This window comes from Schistocerca serialis, chromosome 2, assembly GCF_023864345.2.
Source record: "Schistocerca serialis cubense isolate TAMUIC-IGC-003099 chromosome 2, iqSchSeri2.2, whole genome shotgun sequence".
In the NCBI taxonomy this organism is placed as follows: domain Eukaryota; kingdom Metazoa; phylum Arthropoda; class Insecta; order Orthoptera; family Acrididae; genus Schistocerca; species Schistocerca serialis.
The window spans coordinates 1,093,994,083-1,094,018,960 of record NC_064639.1 but is presented as its reverse complement, the minus strand read 5'-3'; the positions used below and the strand labels follow the sequence as shown (position 1 = coordinate 1,094,018,960).

General features: G+C 45.4%; 1 protein-coding gene across 2 annotated transcripts in view; it reads right to left on the bottom strand.

Moving 5' to 3' along the window:
- Positions 1 to 24,878, bottom strand: part of LOC126458554 (katanin p80 WD40 repeat-containing subunit B1) — a 147,068-nt gene that overhangs the window by 102,438 nt on the left and 19,752 nt on the right. For both annotated transcript variants that reach the window (XM_050095675.1, XM_050095676.1), the window contains exons 6-7: positions 13,006 to 13,323; positions 10,709 to 10,833 (exon numbers count right to left, since the gene is read on the bottom strand). In XM_050095675.1, the coding sequence (XP_049951632.1) occupies positions 10,709 to 10,833; positions 13,006 to 13,323 (443 nt within the window). The remainder of the gene's footprint in view (positions 1 to 10,708; positions 10,834 to 13,005; positions 13,324 to 24,878) is intronic.

Here is a 24,878-nt window from a genome sequence, read left to right as displayed (position 1 = left end):
AGAAAGGGTGAAATTGCTACAAATAAATAACAAACATAACACCACAAGAATGGTTCAAATGGCTCTGAGCACTATGGGACTTAACATCTATGGTCATCAGTCCCCTAGAACTTAGAACTACTTAAACCTAACCAACCTAAGGACATCACACAACACCCAGCCATCACGAGGCAGAGAAAATCCCTGACCCCACCGCGAATCGAACCCGGGCGTGGGAAGCGAGAACGCTACCGCACGACCACGAGATGCGGGCACACCACAAGAATATTACAAAGCAAGGTGAGGAGGACCATAAAGCAATATACCACATTCACAAGAACTTAGTTTAAAGATCATTAATATGGTACAGGAAAGCATTTGGTAGAGTACAAATAATGGAAGGAGTAAAAGTAATCACAACCCGCATAGAACTTTCTTATCGAACAAACTATCCACACCTGGACAGCTCAGTCAAGTATTGTCTACAAATGACAAGGTTCCCAGTTCAAGCCATGATCATCAGTATTAATCATTCATGTCATCAATAATACCTACTGAAGCTTCCTGTGCTTTTTTTTTTAAGACTCTGAGGCTAAACATAACATGCTCAACTTAAATAGCTGTTTCACAACAGATACCAACAGTAAACCCCCACCCCCATTATCGGTTTCTTTGATTTGTGTCAATGGGAACTGTCCTAACGGTAAATATTTCAATCCTGCAATCTGTCCGGCCTTAATCTATGTTAGCTCCTTCCAACGTCAAGCTCCATCATTGTCTCCATGTATTCTTTCCACCAACCCCACTTCATTCTTGTTTCATGTTTGCTCCATCGTTACATTAATCTAAAACTGTTGTTCTTCCCTCCCCCACAAACCCACATCATCTACTTCACAGTGTCTCACAATGGACTCCCTTGGCCTTCACTAGGCATGCTCACCACTGCTGAATCATAATCCAATTTCTTGCTATCTCTCTAGAACAGAGGTTCTCAAACATTTCCTCTGACAGAACACTTTGAGAATCCTGATATTTAGTGGAACACATTGTTTAGTTTGAGGGTTAATAAAATGTTTAAAAAATGATAAGAACTTTTATTATTCAATGATTAGTTCAATTTTAAATCATAACTAATAATAAAAGAATCATTAGAAAATTGGGAAAAAAGATAATTAGTATCGTCAAACTGCCAAAAATAGTTTTTCGCTGAGCACTTAAACACAGTTTGGGAAATCATGCTCTAGAAATCACTCTCCATTCTGTTCACTTCTCCCCCCCCCCCCCCCCCCCATCCTCTTCCTGTTTGTCTCTCAACCAATCTGTCTGAAACAACCTCTCATCTCACTCTAACTGCAGCACCAGGACAGTCTAGCAATGTGAGTGAAAGTATGGTAAGTGATTACCTTTAATCCTTGCAATGCCACGTCAAGTTCTGGTTAAGAGGATTACGGAAGCCAACTTAATTAAAAAACTATCAATACACTCATCTCATATCTTTAGCCTGCATTGTAAATACAAGAGTGTTGTGACTCGCCGATGATTCAGAGCGCCGCCGCGCAATTATGCACGTCCTCTACGTGCGGCGCTATCTGCCAGCCATGCAGCAGCTGCGCCACCTAAGCGGCCAGCCGAGCAGCAGCCGCTAGAATGGGACTCGGTGCTCATTCAAATGTTAACGTGTGCACATGTCTTGCTTGTCAACTTACTCTGTGACTTATATGTGTTGTGTCGTTCTGAATATGTGTGTTCAACTTGACGTTATAACAATTGGCGACGAGGTAGTGGATTTTTCCTTTTCACCGTTGACCCCCAGGTTTCCATGGCTACTGTCGAGCAACTATTGCAAAGTCTCTTTAAACAGCAAAAGCTTCTAACGGCGGCGTTTCGCAATTTCATTGCGGCGCCAAATGCGGGGCATTTCTCGTCGTTGGCTATACCTCCTTTCCTCCTTATGACGAGACAGCGGAAGACTGGTCTGATTATGAAAAATGTCTTCGACAGCACTTCTTAGCATTTCATGTCACGGACGAACAACCATGTAAGTCTCTGTTCCTTTCCTGGATTTCACCTCAAATGTATTGGTTGTTGTCGCAATTGGCTCCTTTGAAGGATCCTGCGTCTTTGTACTTTGCTGAAATGTGCTCACTTCTGTCTATTTTCAAAAGCAAACGCATGTGGTAGCCTCTCGTGTTGCCTTTTATCGTTGTCAAAAAAAGCCGCATCAATCATATCGCGCTTGGGCTGCTGAACTTCACGGCCTCAGTCGAAAGTGTCAATTTGTTACTGACGTTCACAAAGAATCCTATGCCGATTCCATGGAACGGGATGCTATTATCCGGTTGGCGCCTGACAAAGAAGTTCGGCACTGTGCCCTTCAGTTGCAAATCCGACTCTAGATGAAGTTCTCTCCATTGTGAAGTCTTTTGAAATTTCTCGTGCCGCTGGGGCACAAATAGAGGTGTGGTGTGATGTCGGGGAAATACAACCTCTGTGCGCTGTTGACGACGGGTGCGGTGCGTCCCCGCTGGTCAACGTGGCTGCAGTGCACTCCCACGCGCAGCCTCGGCCTAACCATAAACAACCCGCTACGAAACTGCAGGAAAACCCCCGGCAACTTCCTTCATGTCCGCGGTGTTTTACGAAACATTCACGTGAGGATTGTCCTCAACGTTGGGCTGTGCGTCACAATTGCAAAAAGAAAGGTCATGTGTCTTTCGTTTGCAAATCCGACCGCATACATGATGTTCATGAACATGACGCTGATTCTGATTCTGTGTTGTCTGTCAACTGCACTTCTTCCCTTTCAGGGAAGTTATTCCTCAATGTCCAAATCCTTGGTCGAGATGTTCACATGCAGGTGGATACCGGTTCTACTGCCACTATAATTAATTCTCAGACGCATTTTCAATTGGGTTCTCCACTCCTGTCACTCGGCAATTACGGACGTACAATAAGCAGAAGATTTCTCTCTTGGGACAATTTAATGCTGAGGTATCTTACAAATCCGTTGTTCGCACTGTTCCCATATTTGTGGTCGACCAGAGTAACGCAGAGAATCTTTTTGGATTCGATGCCTTTCGTGTTTTTGGGTTCTCCATAGATGACTCTGTCAATATCGTCTCTGATGCTACTCCTTATGCTCAATTGGATTCCTTGTCGACATTTTCGTCCCTTTTTTCTCCTGGGTTAGGCCGTGCAAACAACTTTGAAGCGCATATCACGCTCAAACCCACTGCTCGGCCTAAGTTTTTTCGGGCTCGGCGCATCCCTGTGGCCCTTTGTGATGGGTAAAACGGGAGCTGGATCGTCTCACTACTTCAGGGGTCTTGCTTCCTGTCACTTCCAGTGAGTGGTCCTCTCCTGTCGTTGTCGTTGCTAAGCCAAATGGTGATATTCGTCTGTGTGACGATTTCAAAGCCACTGTAAATGCTCAATGCCTCATCGACACTTACCCTATGCCCCGACCTGAAGAACTGTTCACTAAACTTGCTGGAGGCCAGTATTTTTCTAAAATTGACCTGTCGGAAGCTTATCATCAACTTCCTCTCGACGCTGCTTCCCGGCAGTTTCTGGTCCTCAACATGCCTTTCGGCCTCTATCAATACCAACGCTTGCCTTTTGGGGTTGCTAGCGCACCTGCTCTCTTTCAGCGATTCTTGGAAAAATTATTGCTCCCTGTCCCTGGGTGTATCAATTACAAGGACGACATTGTTGTCACTGGCTCCACCACTGAAGAACATCTTCAAAATCTCCACACACTTTTTCATGTCTTACAGACTGCCGGTCTTAAGTGTAATCTGCAGAAATCACCATTTTTTCAGGCATCTATCACGTACTTGGGGTTTCAACTCTCTCGGGATGGTATTCGTCCGCTTCAGCAAACTGTCGCTGCGATCGATGCCCTTCCTCGCCCTACATCTGTTAAGGAACTGCAGGCCTTCTTGGGGAAAATAGCATACTATCACAAGTTTTTACCATCTGCGGCTTCGGTGGCTCAGCCGTTGCATCGCCTGTTGCATAAAAACGTGCCTTTTCACTGGGCCGCATCATGCGATGCGGCTTTCCAGAAACTGATGACTATGCTGAAACAGGCCCCGTGCCTGGCTACTTATCGACCTGGCCAGCATCTTGTTCTTGCCACAGACGCCTCTCAATATGGGGTCGGTGCAGTCCTTGCGCACCATTTTTCTGACGGTTCAGAACAACCCATTGCTTATGCCTCCAAAACGCTCACGGATGCCCAACAAAAGTATTCTCAAATTGAAAAAGAAGCTTTGGCCATTATTTATGCTCTTCATAAATTTGGTGTTTTTCTCTATGGATCAAAATTTCATCTTGTTACGGATCACAAACCACTTGTTTCCTTGTTTCATCCATCAACGTCACTTCCCGACAAGGCTGCACACCGCCTCCAGCGTTGGGCTCTTTACTTGTCTCGTTTCAATTATGAGATTCATTTCCGTCCAACGGCTCAACATGCAAATGCTGATGGTCTGTCTCGCCTTCCCATGGGTCCTGATCTGGCATTCGATAGGGACAAACTTTTGTGTTTCCACCTGGATGTTGCCGAGCAGCGGCGGGTTCCCCATCACTGGGGACAGGCTTGCGGCTGCTACGGGTTCTGACCCTACCCTCTCCCGGGTTTTACGCTGTATTCAGAAGGGTTGGCCAGATCGCCCGTCTGCTAAGACTTCTGATCCATTGCAGAACTACTACGCTTTGCGCTACCGCCTCACGGCTAGGGATGGTGTTATCCTCCTTTCCACTGACAATGCTTCACCGCGTGTTGTGGTACCTGCATCTTTGCGTGCTTCAGTCTTGCGCCTCCTTCACCAAGGGCACTGGGGTGTGTCTCGCACAAAATCTCTGGCGCGCCGTCATGTGTACTGGCCCGGCATCGACTCTGAAATAGCACACATGGTCGCCGCCTGCGGCCCTTGTGCGTCACAGGCCGCTGCCCCGAAGTCATCTTTGTCACCGTGGCCTTCGCCTGAGAAGCCCTGGGAGCGCATTCATGCTGACTTTGCGGGACCCTTTTTAGGTACTTATTGGCTCCTTGTAATTGACGCCTACTCTAACTTTTCTTTCATTGTCCGTTGCACGTCGCCTACCACCGCAGTAACCACAAGTGCTCTTGCCCGCAGTTTTTCTTTGGAAGGCCTCCCCTCTACTCTTGTTACTGATAATAGTCTGCAATTTGCCTCTTCCGAATTTGCGGATTTTTGTGCTCGTCACGGCGTTATGCATGTCACGGCCCCGCCGTTCCATCCACAATCAAACGGTGAGGCTGAACGACTGGTCCGCACATTTAAGGCTCAGATGCGGAAACTTCTGACTTCTTCTGCTGCTGATGAGGCGCTTCTCCAGTTCCTGGCGTCTTACCGTTTCACCCCCATGGGCGACCACAGCCCGGCTGAGCTCTTACATGGCCGACAGCCCCACACGCTACTTCATCTTCTGCAGCCTCCCACCTCACGGTCGCGGGTGCCTTCACTTGGCCGCTTCACCGCTGACGACCTCTTCTGGGTATGGCGATATGGCAGGCAGCCAAAATGGAGCCCGGGCCGTATCTTACGACACCGGGGCTGACGCCTGTATGAAATCCAGACGGACACAGGTGTTGCAGTGCATCATTCGGACCAGCTTCGGCCTCGTGTGCCGGCAACGCCTGTTCCGAATGCCGCTACACCACCTTCGGCTATACCTGACGCTCGGGATCTTGGCATCTCTCAATACTCACAACGCAGCCCTCTCACCGTCATCGCGATGCCAGTACAAGAATGGATGCCACCAGGAGACGTGCCCATGCAGGAAACGGATGACCATCCTCTGTCAGAGCCAATCTACTCGCCTCCTCCTCCAACGGACGCAGACACATCGCCCATGTCTCCTGTTATATCAACTGGACTTGCCGCAACGGGCAGATTGGCGCATGGGGCCCCAGCAGATTCGACCCCTACGTCTCCTGTCATCTCGACCCATTATAATCGGGGACACTTCCGTCCGTACGGGAAGCCTCCTCCTTGAGACTTTACGGCGAGTCAAACAACGCCTATGGACGTTAGCCATCTCCAGGACACCCCCATCAGGACCAGTGCAACAATTTCAAAGGGCGGAAAAGTGTTGTGACTCGCCGATGATTCAAAGCGCCGCCATGCAATTACGCGCGTCCTCTATGTGTGGTGCTGTCTGCCAGCCATGCAGCAGCTGTGCCACCTAAGCGGCCAGCCGAGCAGCGGCTGCTAGACTGGGACTCGGTGCTCATTCGAATGTTAACGTGTGCACATGTCTTGCTTGTCAACTTACTCTGTGACTTATATGTGTTGTGTCGTTCTGAATATATGTGTTCCACTTGACGTTATAACAAAGAGATCTTTTCCAAACTTACCAAAACGTAAAATTATCAGCATTGAACATTGGATTTTACTTTTCATTTATTTTCAAATATATTCATGTGTAAAATTTATCTTTTAAGTATATTAATACATAATCAACAAATTTTTGATTGTCATTTTCATTTCACTCTCATCTGTTAATGGCAGGCTGCTTGTGCTTGCTCAGAAGTTCTCTTTCACATATAAATGATGAATGATTCCATGCATGTATCTTGGGGTGCCTTTCAACTGCTGACTGACCAAAAACTGTTTATCTTTTTTGATCGTAAAGATCTTTAAAGCAATGATATGAGCTACGTCGTCAAATTTTTGGTAAAAAAGAAGTTTTGATGATCTCCCAGCATAGTTATGTAGTTGCCGCCATTGTTGATACAAACCCTCTAATTTTAGCATGCTGTTTCTCAACTGGTGTGTCAGAAGCTATTAATTTTCCAAATAATTCTTCACTTCCCACACATGCTGAAGCAAAGTTAATTTCCACACCCACAAATTGTGAAAGAAACCTATTAATGTTGGTTTGACAGATGATAGTTTACTTTCAGCTATTTCATGCTAGTAATGCCCACACAAAAACATGTAAATTTTCAGTAGATGAACTGATAACCAAAACACTGGGACACTGCACTTCCCTCGAAAGTTAATGATGGTTGGGATGGTCCATGATGGGTTGTTAACAGGTTCCAAATTCTTAATTCCATTCAGCTTGCCCTGGGTTCTCTTGGCCTGGCTTGCAGTCACTGTTCAATTGCATCACCTGACTAATATGATCCATTCTAAGAACACACTCAGGTACAGAGATTGAAGTAAAAAACCTGTCTACTTCAGGTAATCAATGACTTTATCCTGCAAAAGTAACACTTGTGTGTACTTGATATTTTTGGGGGAAATTTATCTAAAATCCATGTAGCATACCATTAGATAAAAAAGGAACAGTGAATGAGTAAAAATGAATGGTTTCCAAAAAGATAGCTTGGTGACAAGAGAACACTTGACACTGTAGCAACACGGGTCACGAAGTGATTGGCAAGAACTCACTCACTGGTAGAAATGCAACTGTGGAGGAGGAGACCCAGGACAGCTGTTGTCTTTGGCAGCCCAGTAGACTAAGGAGTTTGGTCGAGACTTGGGACAACGAGGTATACGTCCCCAAGGAGGTGATGTAATGCTTCCACCATTCCTTCTAACTGCCTTTAATTGGCTAGTGAGATTTTGTGCTGAGCCACTTAATAAAAAGTAAGGAGGGCAATTTGTGAAGGACACCATTTGAAACACCACAGGAAATGGGATGTCCTTAATAGGTGTTGCAATGTTTTTCATCCACCATGGTACCATCTGCCAGTAGAGGAGGCATATAGAAAGGGGATAGCAGTTCCAGTGGCAAGGGTGATCATGTCTAAGGCATCACCCACAACCCCATCTATGTACGCTGACAGACACAAGAAGAAGTTGACAGCAAGGGTATACAACTGTCAGTTTTCTCTATGGAGAGTCCAGCAAGGCAACTGGTCCATTGAGTGGTAACTAGAAAGTGACAGCATCACTGGAAAGTGGTCACTGTCACAAAGATCACTGTGTAGCAACCATTTTAGTGAAGCAACGAGATTTTTTTTTGAGGAGGGGAGGGGGAAGACACTGTAAGGCCAACAACTGAATAGGTGCCATGCATAGTACTACAGTGGGTGGGAGAGCCATCATTGAGGAGAGAGAGATCAAAATTGGAAAGAAGCTGCTCAATAAAAAGGCCCCTGTCAGACAAAGTGTCTTCCACTACCCACTGAAATCCCAAAGTACGAGAAAAGGGGCATCATATTATAATGACCATTTCAAAAGTAAGTGCCTTGCCCAGGGGTACAGTTGGAAATTCACTCACTGATGACATCTGTATACACCAACATATGGAACTCACCAGATACAGTACAGTTAAAACAAAATGCACAAAGAGTTGCACAATGGTTACCAATGAAATGCATTTCTTGGATAGCAACAAAGATCACAGAACAGGACATCAGTAGTTGTTGCTCTGGCAGGTGACAGTAATATCCATTGCATTTCCACTGAATCATGTTATGGGTGTCCTGGTCAAGCACGAAAGGGCCAAGATGATGGATCACACCCCAGGATCAATGTCTGTCACCAGGGCTGGGCGGGAGGGGGAACCAACATTGATGAACATATGTTCAGTGTGCAATGGTGTTTTTGGTGCCTCAGTGGTGTTGGAGGACTTGGTGCATCCAGGGTCACCAGAGGATCCTTCTCCTGAGGTTTCTCCTTTTCCACTTTATCGTACTTTCGAGGGTCAGGAGTACACTGTGGGGCTATGAACTGAAGGGAGCAGGCAGCCCTTGGACCCAGAGTTGTGGCTTTTGCAGCCACTGGCTGGTGTCGGGCCACTGGGCTGTTAATTTCTGGGGAGAAGATTCCCTATACAAAATCCTGTCATCATTAGATACTGGAGGAGGAGGAAGCTCTCAGGTTGAGAGCAGGGAGTTGAGCTGCCCCCCCCCCCCCTCCAAAAAAAAAAAGATGATGATGTAGGAATCACAAGACAGTAGAGACAGACACTGAGCAAATTGAGGAAGTAAATATTCAAGATGCTGTCAATGACCGGGCAACAGAAGTAGCAAAAGTCATTACCACTGTGGTAGGATACAAGCAATATCACTTCTTCTGAACTTCAAAATATGAGAAGGAATCAGATACCTTAAAATCATGGATTTTGCATTCCTTAATTAGGTTAGCACATTCTGGGGATTGGGAAGGCTGTTCATTTCCAAAACTGATACAGAAAGGTAGTAGCTCATTTGGTGACCTTTCATGAAGTCGCCCACTAAAGTCTCCACAAATCTGGTTGTTAGTATACCAGGAAGACATTTCCCTGAACTGTTGGCATTTAGAGCACTGCTTTGGGGGTGTGAAATGTATGTTCACTTCACAATGGTAAACTATGACCTTTAACTTCTCCAGAAGCATACCCCACTCAAAAGTGAGGATTAAAGCTCTGGTGTCAAGGTGGTTGTCCGGCAGGCTCGAGGTACACAACATACAAAACGAACATCTTGCTTCCCCAAGTGCTCGTGAAATTCGTCATCTGTTTGCAGCATACAGTCCCAGTGTAAAATTAAACCTTGTATGTTTTCAGGCTCTTATGGGGATTTTTACAAGAATGTAACTCTCAGGACTGTTTTAATTTACTGAGAGAAGGGATTACTCCAAATTAATTTTCAATATTCTCCACAAAGAACTGTGGCTTAGTAGATATAAATTACCCCCAGATCCATCTGGGTGCAAACAAAGAACTGAAGGAAGCAAGTTTATACAGTAGGCTTGATTTTGCTTTCCTCCCATGGTGTGGTCAAAGAGGGAAAGTTCTTAGCTTCATAATGGTCTGCAATAAAGAATTCAGATATGTCTGAAGAGATTACTGAAGCCTCACACCCATCAACTTATAACTTTGGCCTCTTCATTGTACCTGATTCCACCATGATGCCATCTACTCTGAATGAGGGCCCCCCCATGCCTGCCAACCAGCTATAGAGCTGGCCACCTGGCCTGATGACCACTGTCCCAAATCTGGGGATCGAAAATGAGCTAACCGAAATAAATGTTGTAAAACAAAGTGGGAAAAGTCATAATCGATGTCCTACAAGCAAGCTACATTGTCAGTAGGTAATCTGTCCTAGACACTAAGTCTGAGAAAAGATACAGCCTGAGAAGATTGCAGCACAGGAATGGAAGAAGTACTGCAATGGCTTGGGGCTTCACACTGCCACAAAGTACTCGAAAAAGTATTGAGGGTACCTTGGGTGTTTTACTACGTGCCCGCATCTCGTGGTCGTGCGGTAGCGTTCTCGCTTCCCACGCCCGGGTTCCCGGGTTCGATTCCCGGCGGGGTCAGGGATTTTCTCTGCCTCGTGATGGCTGGGTGTTGTGTGCTGTCCTTAGGTTAGTTAGGTTTAAGTAGTTCTGAGTTCTAGGGGACTGATGACCATAGATGTTGAGTCCCATAGTGCTCAGAGCCATTTGAACCATTTTTTACTACGTATAAAATCCAGCTTTAATGAAATGTCACATTGTGTCATGTCATTCGTCCTTTGTCAAGATTTTCCTTTTGACACAATCCTGATATAGCAAAATAAGACTTACATCTGTCCTTTACACTTATCTTGCTTTCTATTTTTTGAAGACATGCTTCCTCATGTTAATTATATAGTATTTAACTATTTCTTGAAGCCAAACATCAACTTCAGTGAACTGTCATGACTTACTTTATATGACATATGTTAAAACTGGCTACAGAACTTAGAGTGAATAAAGAAACAGAAAATAAATCTTACGAGTTCGATTTGGTTGGAAAATATTTTCATAATCTGCCACATTCTTTATGTCTGCCAAAGAAGTTGCGTCCTCCTCTGGATCCGTGCCAGACCTGTCTGATTCTTCAATTGTTTTCACATCCAATCTGAAAAGCAATTTGTTTACATGTAGTTATCCATTATTACATATTATTAACATGACATAACACACCAGACCAGCACAAGGTATAACTGTACATATAGTGCAAATCAAGGAAAGCAATGGAACAAAGTGGCAATACACATTATAAAAAATTCCCTTTACTTTTCACTACTTTACTGTATGTCACTCAAGAATAATCAGAGGAAAAAAAAAGCCTAACTGCCCACTGTGTCACACTTTTCAGCTCCCTCCACCTATTCTTAATTTGTGAGAAATATACCAAAACCCCATGCTGCTGTTAGCCTTAACAGTGGCCATAGCTGTCTTTTCTCCCACAAACGATTCCAAAAGGTAGTCAGAATTAGTTGTGTGTTTGTTTGTTTGTAGACGTGTGCAGTTTTGATACACAATGAAATCCAAATGTCACACCAGTAGAGAAGCTAAAACAAAATAGCACATCCCATTCATAAAGTGCAATATCGTGTAGTAATTCAGCAGCATCAAAAATATTGCAGCTGTGTCAAGATAATCCAGATGAATTCTTCAGCCTTCCATCTGGTTTGGGCTGATACCAATGCAATATTACTGCTGCTGCCTAAAACAAATTACTGCAAAGACTCCACTTCATCAATGGGATGCGCCATTTGTTTCGGCAACTCTTGCAACAATCTATGGTAATGTGGTGCAGGGACTGCAGTGTTTACCAAGACTGCAGGCGGCACATAACTGGAGAGAAACAAGAAATTCATTACATTACTTAAGGTTTTTTTTTAATGATAATTGCAACTTTATGACTACCCCTTGTGCCTCATTCCAGACTGATAACTAGAGAATCTTTACATGAAGGAAGGAAATAGTCTGTCCTGACCTTGTTAACAGTTTCATATTTTTCCTGTGCTGTTCAGTGTGTCCACAGAGAATGAGTCTGAAGAAAACCTCCAACACAATGGCAGTAGTGAGATTTAAACTTTTTCTGGGCACCTTTTCCTCACTGTGCCCACCAGTGATTGCTGAAGCATGCATATATAGGTTATGGTAGCTGAATGATTGTCAAATGACTAGCTCCCAGCAAATGGAACCCGAGGTGCACTGAACTCTAACCCACATAATACAGGTTGCGCTCTGTAAGAAACTCACAATTTGGTAATATTAAGGAGTGCAAGTGAAGCTAATAGAATTCTTCAGAGACATTACTCTCTGAGAGGGATGCGGGACTTCCAGAAGTACAATCAGAGATTTTCTTTACAAAGTTAACTGTGGTAGAAGTGTAAAGCAGTGATGCAAAAATCTTTTAATGAATTGCCGGAAAAATCTTTTTTACCAAAACAGTCTTTAAATCACTCACTAACCATACTGCCATGAAAAGCAGCTGATAAACCAAAGGCTGAGATGTAAATTTACAAATAACCTTGTTGTACTTCCTTATTTCAGTCACTGAATGAACAAATATGTAACAAATAAAAAACAAATGATTATACAAGTGTAGTAAGGTGGCAAATTCAAATTGTATGGTATGTGTGTTAAATTTTGCATTGGATACACAACAATATAGCACCTTTTCTAAGCAGTCCATGAATGAATACTGGGGCACACAGGTGCCCATGCAGCTGACTATGAAGGAAATGCAATTGACAGGCTTGAACCTACTAAATACAATGGAAGCTTCAGAGCCCAACGCAGCCGGATTTCCTGCCCCCCCCCCCTCCCACTTCCAGTAAAATATTCTCCATTCTTGCAAATGCTCCACCCCTAATCTCTATCAGCCCCTGTCCTCCATCTGCCTCTGATCCTTCTCTCGTTCGCACCACATTCTGCCAACCTGCCCTTGCACCAGATGCACACTCCACATCTTATATCTTAACTCTAACCTACTTCACTAGTATATACCTTTCATTAACTCTTATTGTTTTCTACAACCTCCATTTACTTGAGCTGCAGTGCTGGGAGACAAAAGTAGCTTTGTGGATATAAAAGTGTATGTATGTGTGTTTTATGGCCCATATAATTGCTGTCATGTAACTGAAACTGTACCCCTAATGTACACAGAGTATAAAACAAACCACTACAAATACTTTCTATAACTGCAGCAAATTTAAACTACCACCCCATCAACAGGAATGTACCTAATGGCATGCAATCAATGACGTATTGAAAACAACAAAATTTGTACACTCACCTTGCTTTTGCTACATTGAATGGTCGGTCTCTGCTAAAGCTCTTTCTCACAGTTTGGCCATGCACAAATGGAGAGTGGAATGCAGTGGGCTCACCTCCAAATGGTTGCACCTTACTGAGGTCTACAATATGTAGAATGACGTTTGTCATTTTAATTGATGCACCAATCAACTGGTTCTGGGCTAATGCTATATCCTGGATTTTCCCCCAAGGAATAGGAACAGTATCAAATATTTGTGTTGGCTCCCAACCATAAACTCTGAGTGACTCTTGAGAACCAGCAAACAGGCACTCTCCATTTTCACTAAAGGAAATACATCTGTAAAAGAAAGTAACAGTGTCCTGAGATCACATCACCATATAATGAGAAACTGCAATTATATCTCTAAAACCAGTATACCTGTATACCACAAGCAAAATACAAATGATAACCATTTTCATTTCATTAATGCACTGCAACTATTTGAAAGCAACTGATAAAAAAAGCCTGCCACACACACACACACACACACACACACACACACACACTTCAGTAAAATGGAAATGACACACACTTCTCCCAAAAATCCTTAAAATTCTTTTCTAGTGGTTATGATAACATATCAATGAAGTTAATCAAAGTGTCTTCATGTTCTGTCTAAAGTTATCTGTGTAATCAATTTCTGATCAGTGAAACATTTCCTGACTGGCTAAAATGTGCTGGAGTTAAGCCACTTTACAGGAAGGGGAATAAAGAGATGCAGTCAAACTATCAACCAGTTTCACTTTTGCCGGCTTTCTCAATAACATCTGAAAAGGTTGTGTTCAAGCATCTTCTTAAGCACCTGACCAAAAATAATATATTGTCCAAGCCACAGTCTGGGTTCCTTAAGGGTTCTGATATACGGAAGGTTATTTACATGTACAGTGAGAATGTACTTCATTAATTAGTTAACAAACTGTGTCATTGCAAAATACCTGGAGTAAGCAATCAGACTTCATCTTACTGGGAATTAATTACATGCGGTGTTTCTCAAGATTCCACCTAGGGTCCGTTGCTTTTTCTTATGTGCATTAGTGACCTCTAGTCTGTTACACTGCCAGATGCTAAGTTTGTTTTGTTTGCAGATGATACAAACATTGTAATAAATAGCAAATCAAGTGCTATGAAATCCCCAAACCACCTTCCCTACCCTCTGGCTCCTACCCTTGTAACCGCCCCCGGTGTAAAACCTGTCCCATGCACCCTCCCACCACCACCTACTCCAGTCCTGTAACCCGGAAGGTGTACACAATCAAAGGCAGAGCCACGTGTGAATGCACCCACGTGATTTACCAACTGACCTGCCTACACTGTGACGCATTCTATGTGGGAATGACCAGCAACAAACTGTCCATTCGCATGAATGGACACAGGCAGACAGTGTTTGTTGGTAATGAGGATCACCCTGTGGCTAAACATGCCTTGGTGCACGGCCAGCACATCTTGGCACAGTATTACACCGTCCGGGTTATCTGGATACTTCCCACTAACACCAACCTATCCGAACTCCAGAGATGGGAACTTGCTCTTCAATATATCCTCTCTTCCCGTTACCCACCAGGCCTCAATCTCCGCTAATTTCAAGTTGCCGCCACTCATACCTCACCTGTCATTCAACAACATCTTTGCCTCTGCACTTCCGCCTCGACTGACATCTCCGCCCAAACTCTTTGTCTCTAAATATGTCTGCTTGTGTCTGTATATGTGTGGATGGATATGTGTGTGTGTGTGTGTGCGCGAGTGTATACCTGTCCTTTTTTCCCCCTAAGGTAGGTCTTTCCGCTCCCGGGATTGGAATGACTCCTTACCCTCTCCCTTAAAACCCACATCCTTTCGTCTTTCCCTCTCCTTCCCTCTTTCCTGATGAGGCAAAAGTTTGTTGCGAAAGCTTGAATTTTGTGTGTTTGTTTGTGTTAGTTTGTGTGTCTATCGACCTGCCAGCGCTTCGTTTGGTAAGTCACAGCATCTTTGTTTTTAGATATATTTTTCCCACGTGGAATGTTTCCCTCTATTATATTCATATCATTAATTTGAACCCAACAATTACGTTTGTTATTGTCACTGTTGCATTTCGAAATCTTTTCTGTTGTCTTATTTTCTCTTTCTGTTTTTGCCAGTAGTTTCACTTTGTATTCACCTTCTCCTTTTTACCGTAATCCACTATACTATTTTATCCCGCCTATATATACTCAATAATACGTAACCCACTTCCATACCATAACCAACTACCGCTGCTATAAAATCCACCGTTTCTAGTTCACAAACAGTTCCCTACACCTATTAAACAACCATTTCGGCTAGTTCTAATAACCTTCGCTTTATTTCCATTTCCGTTTTTCCCACATCACTGATAATTTTTAGCCGCTTCCCACAGGTTTTAACGTCATTATTTCTTCGTCAGACAATTGTTAGCTTCACTTTCATAATCGGCCACCACAAAACCACTCCTTTTAATACATTTACATGCAGTTTTTTCGAAATTTTCCCGAATTTCTCCGTCCTTTAACGTGTTTTGGCGGCAACACAACCACCTAACCTTTGTGCACATCGTTGTCTACCAACCAAAGTCCAACATAGCCCAGCTGTAACCAACACTTTTTCGCACTTTTTTCACACCAGATCTCCAGTTACTTTCCAGTTCACCTTTATCTATCCCCATATATTTCTATTTTCATTTTCATACCAGTCTCATGTTACACTTTCCACCTTCTAATACCACGTCAACCTCACAACACCCCCACAACGACCCCATTAAGTTTTATTTACATTCCCTCTGCAAACACGCCTTCGCCCTAGCCAAATTATGCTCCCATATTCTATTTTCTCAGGCTTGTCTGACATTTGGCATTACCCCCAAAGGCCACACACTTAAAGTTCCCATCTCTGGCTGCAACCCTTCTTTCCATCAGTCCCTATACCAGTTCCAAACTGAACAATCCATTGCCCTCACCCACCTAATCCTTCACCTACACATCAACTCAGCCAATGAACACACCCGTCAACTCCTATCCTTAATAAAAGTCCTCAATCTTTCCTCTCCCACATCCACACCGGCTGTTCAGAGCATCCTCCTACAGGCCAACCGCAAATTAGAACAGCATGCCACCCTCCACCTCAAAAAACTTTCCAATCTCCTGGTTTCCCACCTCCGGAAAGGCAACTCACTCACCCTTCACAACCTTTCCAGCAAACCTCAACCTCCTCTCATTGCACACAAACCCAGTCTCTCCCATCTACTCAATCTCCCACTTCCAGCTCCACTCCCTCCAAAACCTCAAAATTCCAATCAACACAATCTGGAACCACAACACCCTAATTCAGTAGTTAACCTTTCCTCCAAACCTCTCTCCCAGTCCGAAACCTCTGTCCTATCCAAAGGCCTCACCTTCAGCCCCACTCCCAGATTCAACCAAACAGCCCTCGTCAAAGATTTACTGTCCTACAATCGTACTCTCTGCTGGAAATATCACTTTGCCACGAAGAAAAATGATCCTAATCCTACTCCTAATGATCCAACTCCCCAAGACACTATCCAAATTGAACCCTGCCTGGAACAGATCCGTCCTCCATCACAGCGGGACCCACCTCCTCTTCCTCAAAATCACCCTCTCCAAACCTTCCAGGAATTTCTGACTTCCAGCCTTGCCTCTCAATCCTTCTTAAAATACCTTAATCCTACTCCCAACATCACCACTGCTGAAGCCCAGGCTATCCGTGATCTGAAGGCTGACCAATACATCGTCATCCTTCCGGCGGACAAGGGTTTCACGACCGTAGTACTTGATCGTAGGGAGTATGAGGCCGAGGGACTGCGTCAGCTTTCAGACAACACCACATACAAAGTTTGCCAAGGTAATCCCATTCCTGATGTCCAGGCGGAGCTTCAAGAAATCCTCAGAACCTTAGGCCCCCTGCAAAACCTTTCACCTGACTCCATCAACCTCCTGACACCACCGACACCCCGCACCCCTACCTTCTACCTTCTACCTACAATTCACAAACCCAATCATCCCGGCCGCCCCATTGTAGCTGGTTACCAAGCCCCCACAGAACGTATCTCTGCCTACGTAGATCAACACCTTCAACCCATTACATGCAGTCTCCCATCCTTCATCAAAGACACCAACCACTTTCTCGAATGCCTGGAATCCTTACCCAATCTGTTACCCCCGGAAACCATCCTTGTAACCATCGATGCCATTTCCTTATACACAAATATTCCGCACGTCCAGGGCCTTGCTGCGACGGAGCACTTCCTTTCACGCCGATCACCTGCCACCCTACCTAAAACCTCTTTCCTCATTACCTTAGCCAGCTTCATCCTCACCCACAACTTCTCCACAGGCCAGACATACCAACAATTAAAGAGAACAGCCATGGGTACCAGGATGGCCCCCTCGTACGCCAACCTATTCATGGGTCGCTTAGAGGAAGCCTTCTTGGTTGCCCAGGTCTGCCAACCCAAAGTTTGGTACAGATTTATTGATGAAATCTTCATGATCTGGACTCTCAGTGAAGAAGAACTCCAGAATTTCCTCTCCAACCTCAACTCCTTTGGTTCCATCAGATTCACCTGGTCCTACTCCAAATCCCACGCCACTTTCCTTGACGTTGACCTCCATCTGTCCAATGGCCAGCTTCACACGTCCGTCCACATCAAACCCACCAACAAGCAACAGTACCTCCATTATGACAGCTGCCACCCATTCCACATCAAACGGTCCCTTCCGTACAGCCTAGGTCTTCGTGGCAAACGAATCTGCTCCAGTCCGGAATCCCTGAACCATTACACCAACAACCTGACAACAGCTTTCGCATCCCGCAACTACCCTCCCAACCTGGTACAGAGGCAAATAACCAGAGCCACTTTCTCATCCCCTCAAACCCAGAACCTCCCACAGAAGAACCACAAAAGTGCCCCACTTGTGACAGGATACTTTCCGGGACTGGACCAGACTCTGAATGGGGCACTCCAGCAGGGATAAGACTTCCTCAAATCCTGCCCTGAAATGAGATCCATCCTTCATGAAATCCTCCCCACTCCACCAAAAGTGTCTTTCCGCCGTCCATCTAACCTTCGTAACCTGTTAGTTCATCCCTATGAAATCCCCAAACCACCTTCCCTACCCTCTGGCTCCTACCCTTGTAACCGCCCCCGGTGTAAAACCTGTCCCATGCACCCTCCCACCACTACCTACTCCAGTCCTGTAACCCGGAAGGTGTACACAATCAAAGGCAGAGCCACGTGTGATAGCACCCACGTGATTTACCAACTGACCTGCCTACACTGTGACGCATTCTATGTGGGAATGACCAGCAACAAACGGTCCATTCGCACGAATGGACACAGGCAGACAGTGTTTGTTGGTAATGAGGATCACCCTGTGGCTAAACATGCCTTGGTGCACGGCCAGCACATCTTGGCACAGTGTTACACCGTCCGGGTTATCTGGATACTGCCCACTAACATCAACCTATCCGAACTCCGGAGATGGGAACTTGCTCTTCAATATATCCTCTCTTCCCGTTATCCACCAGGCCTCAATCTCCGCTAATTTCAAGTTGCCGCCACTCATACCTCACCTGTCATTCAACAACATCTTTGCCTCTGCACTTCCGCCTCGACTGACATCTCTGCCCAAACTCTTTGTCTTTAAATAAGTCTGCTTGTGTCTGTATATGTGTGGATGGACATGTGTGTGCGTGCGCGAGTGTATACCTATCCTTTTTTCCCCCCTAAGGCAAGTCTTTCCACTCCCGGGATTGGAATGACTCCTTACCCTCTCCCTTAAAACCCACATCCTTTCGTCTTTCCCCCTCTTTCCCTCTTTCCTGACGAGGCAACAGTTTGTTGCGAAAGCTTGAATTTTGTGTGTTTGTTTGTGTTAGTTTGTGTGTCTATCGACCTGCCAGCGCTTCGTTTGGTAAGTCACAGCATCTTTGTTTTTAGATAAATCAAGTACAGACTTAGAAATGGCTGCTAATCAAATTTTCACTGGCATTAATAAATTGTTTAAAGCTAATCCACTGTCAATAAACATTGAAAAGACCCACTATACGCTGCTCAGAACTTGTAAGAGATTTCCTTCACAGTGTGTGTAATACATGAAGACATGCAAACAGAAGAGGTCAACAGTTAAATTTCTGGGATTACAACTTGATAACAAATTCAGTTGGGAAGGGTATACCACAGAACTTCCGAAGTGCTTAAACGTGTTTGCAATGTGAATGATATCAGATGTAGGAGATATAAATATGAAAAAAAACTTGCATACTTTGCCTGGTTTCATTCTATTATGTCATATGGGAGCATATTCTGGGGTAACTCATCAACCAGTCATAAGTTTTTAGAGTGCAAAAGCTTGTAATAAGACTCATTTGTTGTGTAAAATCAAGAACATCATGTAGAAACCTATTCAAGGAACTGGGTATTCTAACCAATGGTTCTCAGTATATTTATTCCTTACTAATATTTGTTGTAAATAATGTGTGTTGATTTCCAACCAACAGCTCAACACCAAGTATCAATGCAAGAAATAAGAACAACTACATAATGACCTAAAATCACTTACCTTGGTCCAAAAATGGTTCCAATATTCAGGAACACACATTTTCAATAAATTGCCAGCAACTATTAAAAACTTGATTTCAGATAAAGCACAGTTTAAACTGAGTTTGAAAGACTTTTTGGTAGGCAACTCCTCCTACTATATAGATGAATATCTTAACAGGAACTGTTAGATCAGCTTTCAGATTTGACACCACTTGAACTCAACAGTCAAGATAGGTATTTTGAGTATGATAATATATTAGTAGTGCATAATTTTGTTTCATTCTAACAGTGCATTAATTCTGTAAATATTAGCTGTTCCAGGTACTGTTTGACAGTCTCCTGACAAAATATCAGGGAAATGAGAATTACATTCAAATCATCTTTTTTTATGTTGTATTTTCTGACATGTTCTACACCCACAAGAATTTTCTCTTTTTGGGTCTATGGAACAAAACCCGAATCTACTCTAATCTACAAAACTTTTGTTACTGTGCTGTACCACCTAGATTATATGGCCTCCCTAAGGTCCATAAAGAGGCTGTCCCGTTGAGGCCTATTGTTTCTAACATTGGTGCTCCGACATATCGTGTAACTAAACATCTTGCTAGTTTGTTGAGCCCACTAGTAGGTAGGTGTGAACAAAACATTAAGAACTCTGCAGATTTCTTATGTCGATTGCAGGGATTGCATTTGAATGACTCTGATATTTTAGTCAGTTTTGATGTGGTTTCTCTTTTCACTCGCGTTCCTCTCTGATTCGTTGCAGCTAATTGAGGTTAAGTTTGGTGTAGAGTTAACAAATTTGTTTCGACATGTGCTGACTTCCACTTACTTTTTATTCAATGGTCAGTACTACGAACAGAGTGATGGAGTTGCAATGGGAAGCCCGTTGTTACCTATTGTGGCCAATTTGTTTATGGAGGACTTTGAGGAACGTGCATTGGAGTCAGCGACCTTGAAACCTGCGTGTTTTTTCAGATATGTAGACGATACTTTTGTTGTTTGGCCTCATGGTAGTGAGAATTTAAACCGGTTTTTGGAACATCTGAATTCAATCCACCCGAATATTCAGTTCACTATGGAGGTGGAAAAGAATGGATGCCTTCCCTTCCTTGATGTGTTGGTCAAAAGGAAGACTGATGGTACGTTGGGACATTCTGTTTATAGGAAGCCTACCCACACTGATTTGTATCTGCGAGTTGATAGCTGTCACCATCCAGCTCAGCGTGAAGGAGTACCTCGCACCTTGGTTCGCAGGGCCCACATTATCTCAGACCCTGAAAGTTTGGCAGCTAAGCTAGCACATCTCGAAGTCACCTTTCGTCAGAATGGTTATAATGAGAGGCAGATCAAATGTGCATTGCACCATCAGCCTTCTGTGCAATGGGTGAGTGACGATAGCAACGAAGTGGCACCTAAGTCTACGGCCTTTTTGCCTTATGCCAGAAGCATTTCCAACAGGATTGGCTGTATTTTGCGGAAATATGATGTGAAATGTGTTTTTCGACCACCTTCTAAGATTAAGGCCCTGTTGGCATCCGTAAAAGATTATCTTGGTTTGCGTAAGGCTGGGGTCTATCGTATTCCGTGCAGTTGTGGCATGTCATATATTGGTCAGACAATCAGGACCGTGGAAGACCGGTGTATTGAACATAAGCGTCACACACGCTTACAACAGCCGAGCAAATCCGCTATTGCAGAACATTGCCTTGACACCGGTCATCCTACGGAATACAACAACACGGAGATTCTGGCTTGCACGTCAAGCTATTGGGATAGTGTTATTAAGGAAGCTGTTGAAATCAGACTATCAAGCAACCTTATTAACAGAGATGGTGGATTTTGTTTAAATGCTGCTTGGAATCCGGCTCTGTCTCTCATCAAAAAACAGAGGGACAGAATTAGTGCTACCTCACCTGTTGATTAATAGTAACTATCGGTATTTCTGATGTTGGTTATCTTTGTTTGTGTTGACACTTGTTCTGTGTGTGGTGTCTTCCTTGTTTCTCCTCTGTGAACCGAGGTATTAAATTTGCTTGCACATTTCTTCTTCCTTGCATTTGTGCCTTGAGAATGGCAGGGTGTGCTCCTGTCGAAATATCGACGGTGTTCGACGACGTCACCCGGCAGCAAACCTGTAAGTTATTTGAACATTCAATTCACCAGGAAAAGTTAAGGTCTCACATTCGTAGCATAAGCGGCCAGTAAACGTTGGCGCCGTAACCGCAGTGGAGGGACACCTGCCTCCACAAGTATGCTGTCCACAGGACTGGTCCGGAAAGCACCAGTGGCAAGTCGGATCCCGCTGTGAAGGACTGGGTCCAGCACCCACAACGCAGATGGGGATGCTGAACCATAAGCCAGGCTCCCATAATCCAGACGGGACTGAATTTACGCCTGGTAGAGCCGTAAGAGGGTAGATCGGTCGGCGCCCCAGCTGGTGTGGCTCAAGCATCGCAGAGCATTAAGATGCCACCAACACATCTGTTTAAGCTGCCGAATATGTGGGAGCCAAGTCAACTGGAGATCAAAAACTACACCCAAAAATTGATGTGTCTCCACAACAGCAAGAAGTTTGCCGGCAAGATAAAGCTGCAGCTCAGGGTGAACTGTTCGTCGCCGGCAGAAATGCATAACGCAGATCTTGGCAGCCGAAAACTGGAAGCCATGCACTACAGCCCAAGACTGCGCCTTGCGGATAGTGCCTGGAAAGCTGACGTTCAGCAGCTGCAATGCCAATGGAGCTATAGTAGAGGCAGAAGACGTCAGCATACAAGGAAGCTGAGACAGACGTTCCCACCTCTGCAGCGAGCCCGTTAATTGCAATTAAAAACAGGCAGACACTTAGGACAGACCCCTGTGGTACCCCATTCTCCTGAACTCGGGAGGAACTATGGGAGGCCGCGACTTGCATGCGGCAGGTACGATGCGACAGAAAATTTCGGAGGATAATCGGCAGTGGACCCCGAAGACCCCAACCATGAAGCGTAGGGAGGATGTAATGGCGCCACGTCGTATCATATGCCTTCCGCATGTCGAAAAAGACAGCGACGAGGTGCTGACAGCATTCAAAGGCCATACGGATGGCTGACTCCAGGCACACCAGATTGTCAGCGGCAGAGCGGCCTTTACGGAAACCACCCTGAGACGGAGCCAGAAGGTCCCTAGACTCGAGTACCCAGCTCAACCTCTGGCTCACCATGCGTTCGAGCAACCTGCAAAGAATGTTGGTGAGGCTAATGGGACAGTAGCTGTCCACCTCCAATGGGTTCTTGCCAGGCTTCAAAACGGGGATAACAATGCTTTCCCACCATTGCGACGGAAACTCACTCTCGACCCAGATATGGTTGTAAAGGTCGAGGTGGTGTCGCTGGCAGTCCACTGAGAGGTGTTTCAGCATCTGACAGTGGATGTGATCTGGCCCGGGAGCTGTATCAGGGCAAGTGGCTAGGGTACTGTGGAATTCCCACTCAGTGAATGGGACATTGTAGGATTCAGGATGGCGCGTGTGAAATGAAAGGCTCCGATGTTCCAACCGCTCTTTAATGGAGCGGAAAGCCAGTGGGTAATTCACAGATGCAGAACTGAGAGCAAAATGGTCTGCTAAGCGGTTTGCAATGATGTCGGGGTCAGTACAAACTGTTCCATTCAGTGACAGCGCAGGGATGCTGACAGGGGTCCGATAGCCATAGAGGCGTCTAATCTTGGCCCAGACGTGCAATGGAGAGATTTGGAGGCCAATGGTGGAGACTTACCGTTCTCAGCGCTCCTGCTGGTGCTGGTGAATGAAGTGGCGGGCCTGCACATGGAGCCATTTAAAGGCGATGAGGTTTTCTAAAGATGGATGCCACTTGTAACGCTGGAGCGCCTGCCTGCAATCTTTAATCGCAAGTGACCACCAAGGCACAGTCCTCTGCCGAGGGGACCCAGAAGAACGAGGAATGGCAGATTCTGCGGCAGTAATGATGGCGGTGGTGACCGAGTGAACCACCGCATCAATGGCTTCATTAGAAAGAGGCTCAATGGTGGCAGTGGAGGAGAACAAGTCCCAGTCACCCTTATTCATAGCCCATCTACAAGGGCGCCCAGAAGAGTGACACTGTGGCAGTGACAGAAAGATCGGAAAGTGGTCACTACCACACAGGTCATCATGCACACTCCACTGAACAGATAGTACGAGGATAGGGCTGCAGATCGAAAGGTCAGTGGCAGAGTACGTGCCACGTGCCACACTGAAATGTGAGAAGGCACCATCATTTAAAAGGGAGAGGTCGACCTGTGCCAATACGTTCTCATTGGTGGCGCCTGGACCTGTTGCCAATGACCCACCCCACAGACAGTTATGGGCGTTGAAGTCGCCCAGTAACAGGGACGGTGGCGGCAATTGGGCTATCAGTGCCACCAGGACATGCTGCGGAACATCTTCAGCCGGTGGAAGATAGAGACTGCAGACAGTAACAGCCTGTGGCATCCACACCCGAACAGCGACAGCCTCTAAAGGTGTTTGTAGAGGGATAGACTCGTGGTGAAGAGAATGAAGGACATAGATGCAGATGCCACCAGACACCCATTCATAAGCTGCCTGGTTCTTATAATAACCCTGATAGCCACGGAGGGCGGGGGTTCGCATTGCCGGAAACCAAGTTTCTTGAAGAGCAATTCAGAAGAAAGGGTGAAGGCTGAGAAGTTGTTGGAGCTCAGCAAGATCGTGGAAGAAACCGCCGCAGTTCCACTGGAGAATGACATTGTCCATGGCTGAGAAAGGCGGGAAGGGACTGGGGAGGCAGATTACGCCTCCTGCGCCCCTGCTGCCACCGATTGACTACCTGTGCAACAGCTATCCATCGCGTCTGAGGGACTGGCGAGATCCAGGTCCTCAGCGGACGCCAGAATCTCCACCTCATCTTCAGATGCAGAGTTGGAAGGTTGTGGTGGGACAGGTGCCACCGCAATGTCAGGATTCTTGGGAGCCTTTTTCTTTGACTACTTTGCGCGCTGTGCCTTTGGTGGTTCTGGCTGGGAGGGCCTCACTGGGTCAGTCTCAGGGACGGCCGACGACCGTGAGGCCCTACGACCAGCGACTGGTGGTTGTTTCAGAAACTTGCGGGTGTCCGCTTTGGCACTGGGCAAAGCCTGGGATGGGAGGGCCCCAAGGGACCCCTTCCTGGCGAGAGTAGCCGAAGAAGTCTCACGCTTCTCCGGCTGGGAAGTGGGAACTAATGTCCCCGATGGTTGGGGTGGTGTTGCTCCTGAAGGAGATGGAGCAGGAGCAACAGGGAGTGAAGTGCCCCCACAATCA